The following is a 7316-nucleotide window of genomic DNA, read 5'->3' on the forward strand; positions in this document are numbered from 1 at the left end:
AAAAAAAAAAAAAAAACAAAAACAAAAAACAAAAAACAAAAAAAAGAAAGAAAGATATTTTTTTTTCTTTTTCTGACAAAACAGGGGGAAGGGAAACCCACAAAGAGAAAACAGAGTATGAAACTTCTCCTCCTTCCTCCCTTTCCTTTCTTTCTACGTGAGAGAGAGAGTGTAAGCTGAAGAGTAGGTGACAAGCAATCCTCAACCAATAGATATATACAAAGCTACGAAACAAGTATATTAAATTTTCTTAAAAAAAAAAAAAAAAAAAAAAAAAGAAATCAAAGCCATAAACAACAGAATCTCACTTAAACAGTAGTAAAAGGGCACCCAAAGAAGGCAACTCCATGTCTAAAATCCAGGATCAAAAGGGGTCCTAAATTCTAAGTACAGTTAACTTCACGTTTGTGTCTCAATAATCCCAATTAATTGAGTCAAAAGGAGCCATCTGCTCTACAATTTACTCATAAAACTCAAAAGCCATAGCCAACATCATCTCAGTTAAACGGTGAAAGGGCAAGTATTCGGAAGAAACATACCATCAACTAGAACTCGGGCGATTCCCACTGGAACGTGGCCGATTCACCACCGTCCCCAGACGTGCCTCACCCGCCCCTCTCATCCTTTCATACCCACCACCGGATTTCGGCCTCCCATCTTCAGCATACCGATTTGGAGACCCGTAATTCCCATACTGCCTCTGATTCACCTCTCTAGGTCGGATCCCAACGTTCACAGGTCTCTCCTCCTTCCCGACGAAACCCGCCCTAAGATGTGGTGGCACAAATTTCTCCGGTTTATGCAACGTCACCGCCGGAGGAGGAGGAATCTCTTTCTCCTTTTCCAAGCTCGGAATCGGAGACGGAGCGATCGCGCCTGTACCAGTCTGCTCGAGAGGGCGCAGAGAGATGGAATCAGAACCAGATTGCGAACGGGGTCGATCCCGAAGTTCTCGATGATCGGCGGATGAGGGTCGAGATTGCGGCTGGGGGGAAAGAACCGGAGGCAAGGTGATGGGTTTGGGGGTAGGACGGGTCAGGACGAGCATGCGGCCATGGGACTTGCTAGCGAAAGAAGAAGAAGAAGAAGAAGAAGAAGAAGAGGGGTTTTTGGAGAGATTAGTGCCAGTTTTGGAATTGGAGGAGAGATTCTTGTCGTAGATGTGATTGAAATTGATGGAGGTGTATTTGTTGGTTTTTGCCATCCACCACCGCCAATTGAACACCGATCGATGTTTGAAGCTTCTGGGATTTGAGGGTTTCTTCAAAAACAGGGGAACTTCAGAGGATCTGGAAGTAGAAGAAGAAGAATTTATACAATTTGAAAGGAAAAACGGGTTGGTTGGCAATGGAGGGAGTTCTGCGGTGTCGTCTTAAGGAAGATCAGATCTCGGGGATTGAATTTAATTTGGATATATAGGCAATGAACATCACATGGCCTAACCTTATTACTACTCCCAACTATTTTTAAGCTTAATAAGAACAAATTTTATGGGTAATCTTATAAATTTAGTTTTAAATTTTTTTTAAAGAACATATTTTTATTAGTTTAAGTAGGATTTTATTTGTTTTAAGGACGTTAAACAACATCAGTACATTTAGTTAAGTCTTGATTATCTCTAGAACTCGTGTTTGATGCAACAATAAAGTCTTATCTAATAACCTAAGCGCATCGCTAGCATATGTTCTTTCGACTTTTCCTCAAAAATTTTAAAATATGTATGCTATGGAAAGGTTAAAGGGAGTGGACACTGAGGATGTTGGGCCACAAATGAGGGTGTCCATAGCGATTGGAGAGAGGAATGAGTGTCAGTGAGAATGTTGGGTCTAGAAGAAGAGGTGGATTGTGAGATCTCACAATGATTGGAGAGAAAACAATATATGTTAGGAGTAGGCTTGATCATCTCTAAAATTGGTGTCTAATACAATAATAAAATCTTATGACAACCAAACTCCCGAGGCATTGTCTAACGATCTCTAGGATAGGCCAAAAAGAGATATACCGATTAATAGATCTAGACAAGACTAATTGCCTATGACACAACACCTAGCTCCTTTAATCCTGAGTCATATCAAGGGTAAGGCCTCTCCGATTGAAGGAGAGAAAGTCTCATTGCCTAGAGAAAATGGCTCAACGAGATCTCCAAGACCAAGTGTCCTATATCGACAAGTATCAATCTCAAACAAGGACAATGCATCCCAGCAAGATTAAGAGTCAACTCGTAAAGGGAAGTAGTTGTCATAGCCTATCTACAAAAATAAGGCTAGACATAACCAAAGAAACCAACCTAGAGTCAAATTTGTAGGACGAATAATAAAGACTATGTTGTCTTCTCAAGTAATATTTGGAGAACACTCCAAATATTGAATCACAAGCCCAAACCGGTACGTAGATATTATCCACTTCAGCCCTTACGTATCAACATCAATCTCACAATTTTAAAACGCGTGAGATTTCCCACACCAAACAGATATTGTCCTCTTTGGGCTTTTCCTTTCGAGTTTCCCCTTAAGGCTTTAAAACGCATCTGCTAGAGGAAGTTTTTCGCACCCTTATAAATGGTGGTTTGTTCTCTTCCCAACCAATGTGGGACATCACACAGGTATAAGTACACGATACTTAGCGTGTGATTACAAATAAAGTTGTGGAGACTCAATAGAAGCCCAAGATTGAAGGCCCATTGGGTTCAAACACATATGGGCCCATGAAGACATATCAAAAACTAATAAAAACCTATTTTTTGTTAATTTATTTAAGAGACGCGTACCAAAATACGCCTATTTTCCAATTATTCTCTCCTCCATTGCCTCAAGCTATGAGTTGTCGCCATTAAATCCAGCTCACATCCAACCCCACTTTCACCTCCCCCACTATCCCCATCTCCCTTATAAAATCATCAATCCTCCAACACTAACTCCACCGTCGCCGCCGCCTCTCCGCCATGGCCTCCACCGCTCTCCTCCTCCTCCTCCCCTTCCTTCTCTTCTCTGTTACCACTCTGGCCCAAACCCCGGCGGCTCCCGCTCCTTCCTCGCCGGGGCCACTGAACATAACCGGCATTCTCGAAAAGGGCGGCCAATTCACGACGCTCATCCGCCTCCTCAACGAAACCAAAATCAACACCCAGCTTGATAATCAGCTCAACAACACTCCTCAGGGGATGACCATTCTTGCCCCCACTGATAATGCCTTCAATTCCCTTAAGCCAGGCGCCCTCAATGGCCTCAACGACCAGGAAAAGACCCAATTATTGCTTTACCATGTTTTGACTAAGGTAATTTCATCTTCAATTTCTCAATTTTAAGGAACAATATTAATTGGGTATTTGTTGTTTTTTGATTTCAATTTGGTTTCGATCCAGTTCTACACCTTGACGGACCTCCAGACCGTCAGTAACCCGGTCAGGACACTCGCCGGAGACTGGGGGTTGAACTTCACCGGCCAAGCAAACCAAGTCAACGTGTCCACCGGCGTCGTCATGGTGGCCGTCAACAACAAGGTCAGAGAGCAGTCTCCGTTGTCTATTTACGCAGTGGAGCAAGTTTTGTTGCCGGAGGCTCTTTTCGGCGACCACCCCGCTGCCCCTCCTCCGAAAGCTTCGGGTCCGGCAAGCGAAAAATCGCCGGCCGATGGCGAAACACCGCCGAAATCTGATGCTGCCCACTCGCCGGCGGATCATAAGGATGCGGCTCCGAGAAACGGCGTCGGTTTGGAATTGGTTTTAGGATTTGGTTTGATTGCCTTTAGTGTTCTTTCTTGAGATGTGACGTTGAGTTGAGAAACACTATTTTGTGATTTGTGTGCGCTTTGTCTACTCATATATGCATTCATTTTTTCTTTTCTTTTTTTTTTTATTGTAATTTTCCCCCTTTTTTTTTTTCTTGTAATTTTTTCTCTATCTATATATGCATATAAATTTAAAATAATCTCCCATCATTTTTCTCTCGGGTGTCGTATTTTATATGACATTTGAATTAACCAATACCATATCTAAATGAGAGTAATTTAGGGAATGATGATCATGAGTTTATAAACAAAGAATACTCTCTCCATTGCTACGAGGCCTTTTGGAAAGCTCAAAGCAAAACCATGAGAGCTTATGTACAAAGTGGACAATATCATACCATCCTAGAGAGTTGTGTTCAACTAACCTTCTTTAAGTTTTACTAGAGTGAGGACAATGTATTATAAAAGAACGGATTTCAGTTTTTGAAGTTAGGGCCATCGAGTGTCAAAACATCGAAAATTTTGATATTAGTATACAAATTTGAATATATTTACATGGTACATGAATAATGAAGGGAGTGGGAACAATCCTAAAGATATGATAGTTAATGTAACAAGTCAAGCTCACTTCTAGCTGATATTGTTCGTTTTGGCCCGTTACATATAGTTGTCACCCACACCCTTGTAAAAAGTATTTTGTTCTCTTCTCCAACTGATATAGGATCTCACAATCTAACCTCTTCAGGGCCAACGTTCTCACTGACACTTGTTCTCCTCTCGTACCTAAGTATGACTATTTCTCAAATCAATCGAGTTATAGGTATAGTAGTTTTGACTCTCGCTCATATTGTTAGGGTCATCACGTGCCCAACCATTTTAAATTTTAAGTTTTGATATAAATATATAACAAAATTGGATAAGATTTTTACACTTTGCACATGGCATTCCACATGCAATGAAAAATAGAACAAAGCGACAACGAACTCAAGACAATAGGTGTGGTCCCTTTTAACTAAACAAGTATTAAATGATAATTAAAAGCTTAATTAGTGATTAGGGTTTAATCTTCCGCCGACATTACCAAACAATGGAAAAAACCTATTGATTTTAGACTGTTCTAAATATTAAATTTATCTTTTTAATTAATAATTTATAATTAATTTAAACCTTTTTATTTATTATTAATCTCGTAAAAATCCATTAAAATGTTGGACAATAGCAACCACATGAAGCGATGCGACCATGACTAAAATGTTTATTTAAATTAAGTTTGAAAGAAGAACATACGTTGACTTTTCATCCAACGTTCCAATGACATGTTTATGATTATTAAATCATAATTGTCATACGTGTTCCTGCACGTATTAATTACCCACCCACCTGTATTTTGTCAAGTGTTATAATCAACCAAAGTACCGAGCCTGATTGGTTACATTAAAAAGGCTACGAGTGTGATTATAACACTTAGCAAATTACGAGAACGATCAAGTTATAAGTTCACGGTTTAGAGGCGATTTATACAAATTATTGAACAAAAAAAATTGAAACAATCCCAAAAAGAAAGTTCATCAAAATTTCAGAAAAATTCTGCAAAATGCTGATATTTATCATCTGAAATTCATACCTGTAGAAACTAGAACAGATATTTCCATACTAATGATAATAATAATAATAATAATAAAGACAGACAGAGACAAAAACAGTAGATGCCAGTTGGTTTGAATTTGGTTTTATTAAGGAAATGAATCAGCCACAGAATATAATAGCCAACCACTGAAGTCCTAACAACAGCAGCTGCAATTCAGAACTGTTTATTAATGGCTGTATAAGAACCCGTCAAGATTTCAATCTCCATCTAAAACTTACTTTATCAAGAAAATATTAAACCAAATCCAACCACCATTTGGATGACTTGATTCGTAATGGTGGCTTGTTAGGGGCCTCACAATGTGAGTTTCTAGAAGCAAATTGACATGGTTAGCACGATCAGACGGTTTAAAGAGATCTAAGATTCAAGTCGAATGAGTAACAATGCCGACCTCAGTAGAGTTTTAAGGTTAAAATATTAGTAACTTCGCTTAAAGACTAAAGGTGTAATATTGTCGAAAAATGAAACAAGTAACTCTAAGCAGACTAAATTTTCACACAGCAAAGTAGGTTACATGGGTGAGAAATTTGTTTACTTACAGAGCTCAGATTGAGTCAAGCCACGAATCGAAGTCATGCTTTGAAATGGAGTTGGCTCCAGAATGACTGTTGTTGACAGGCTTTTCTTTATGAGGTACTAGATGGGATGTATCTTGGAGCAAGTCATCCAAGGCATCATCAAGTTCTGCAGTAATGGGTGCCTTCTTGCCTGAATTTGAACCTTTAATTGGGATGTGAGGTGTGGCCTTAAAGACTTCATCTATGTCGAACGAGCTACTCCCAGCAGCTGGGGTATCGACGTCCATTGTCTCACTAAATGAGTTCAGAAGCATATCCAGTTCTGCTTCTGCAGTTGTTGCTTCAAACATAGGGGTCTTTTGGTTGGCGTTTTCAATTATGAACTTCGTGTTGGGTTGTTCAGTGTACTTTCGTGTGTTAGTTTGGCTGGATATTGGCAACTCAATTGGATGAGCATTATAATGGACCTGATTTGATGAAATTGGGGATGGATTGAAGGTTGGATCTTGATGGATACTTCCGAAATAGCTCGACGAAGAAGCTTTGGTCACATCTCGAATTCCATCTTCGACGTTTCCATTCTCGTAGGATTCTGTGTCAGATGATATTTCAATGTTTCTCATTCCCTCTTGACTATCATATGTTTGCACTGCGGATGACCGTTGATCACAGACCGCCTTTATCTCTGCACGCTGTAGCAAGGAAAAAACATTGTCTGTAATTCAAATTCAGACCAATATTTGACTTTCAAGGACCACTTGCTAACTTCTGAATTACAAAGGAAGAAGAGCATTTTTAATGGTTAATCAAAGAAGCTAACAATTAACTTGATGCAATTAAAGATCACTCCTAACATCGGTTAATAGTCCATTCAAGCTAGTGAAACATCAGGCATACCAGTTCTGAGGGTAATATATCTTCCTCGATAAACAGCCTCTCTGCTACATTTAGTTTTGTAAGTTGTTCTGCTAATGTGACCAAATTCAATGAAAGAAATGACGCCTGCAAAAAGAAACCAGTTTCCATAAAATGGTAGAGCAGAACTATGAAATATTAAAAGTAGATAAAGAGAGAAGGATTTTTTTTGGTTAAGTAACAAATCTGTATATTCTAGCCCAAGTCCACCGCTAGCAGATATTGTCCTCTTTGGGTTTTTCCTTTCGGGCTTCTCTTCAAGGTTTTTAAAACACGTTTGCTAGTGAGAGGTTTCCACATCCTTATGAAGAATGTTTCGTTCTCCTCTTCAACCGATGTGGGATCTTACAATTCACCCCCTTCAGGGCCCAGCGTCCTCGTTGGCACTCGTTGCTCTCTCCAATCAATGGGGAGGCATGGACTCAAAAGTAAGATTGATAACAAAAAAAAAAAAAAAAAAAAAAAAAAAAAAAAAAAAAAAAAAAAAAAAAAAAAAAAAAAAAAAAAAA

The 7316-nt window shown here is 39.3% G+C and overlaps 3 protein-coding genes across 4 annotated transcripts in view; 1 reads left to right on the forward strand and 2 right to left on the reverse strand.

The window, feature by feature from the left end:
* Positions 1-1397, reverse strand: part of LOC111486146 — a 4102-nt gene extending 2705 nt beyond the window's left edge. For both annotated transcript variants that reach the window (XR_002718810.1, XM_023133174.1), the window contains exon 1: positions 540-1397. Coding sequence is in view for 1 of the 2 variants with exons in the window: in XM_023133174.1 (XP_022988942.1) it covers positions 542-1204 (663 nt within the window). In the remaining variant the exon portion in view is untranslated. The remainder of the gene's footprint in view (positions 1-539) is intronic.
* A 1523-nt stretch (positions 1398-2920) lies between these two features.
* LOC111486132 (fasciclin-like arabinogalactan protein 13) lies at positions 2921-3842 on the forward strand. Its single transcript, XM_023133154.1, has 2 exons — positions 2921-3274; positions 3362-3842. Exons 1-2 carry the CDS (start codon positions 2942-2944, stop codon positions 3758-3760), a joined length of 732 nt encoding a protein of 243 aa, XP_022988922.1. The 5' UTR covers positions 2921-2941; the 3' UTR covers positions 3761-3842.
* Positions 3843-5703: 1861 nt separating this feature from the next.
* LOC111486030 overlaps positions 5704-7316 on the reverse strand; it is a 3532-nt gene continuing 1919 nt past the window's right edge. Inside the window, exons 3-4 of the mRNA XM_023133027.1 lie at positions 6790-6894; positions 5704-6584 (exon numbers count right to left, since the gene is read on the reverse strand). Of these exons, the coding sequence (XP_022988795.1) occupies positions 5919-6584; positions 6790-6894 (771 nt within the window). The 3' untranslated portion in view covers positions 5704-5918. The remainder of the gene's footprint in view (positions 6585-6789; positions 6895-7316) is intronic.

Source organism: Cucurbita maxima, unplaced genomic scaffold (assembly GCF_002738345.1).
Source record: "Cucurbita maxima cultivar Rimu unplaced genomic scaffold, Cmax_1.0 Cma_Scf00011, whole genome shotgun sequence".
Taxonomy (NCBI): Eukaryota; Viridiplantae; Streptophyta; class Magnoliopsida; order Cucurbitales; family Cucurbitaceae; genus Cucurbita; species Cucurbita maxima.

Bases quoted from the DNA above. Each gene is read 5' to 3' on its own strand.
- LOC111486132 (XM_023133154.1), top strand. From the start codon at position 2,942: ATGGCCTCCACCGCTCTCCTCCTCCTCCTCCCCTTCCTTCTCTTCTCT. The intron at 3,275-3,361 runs GTAATTTCATCT...GTTTCGATCCAG, and splicing joins TTTACCATGTTTTGACTAAG to TTCTACACCTTGACGGACCT.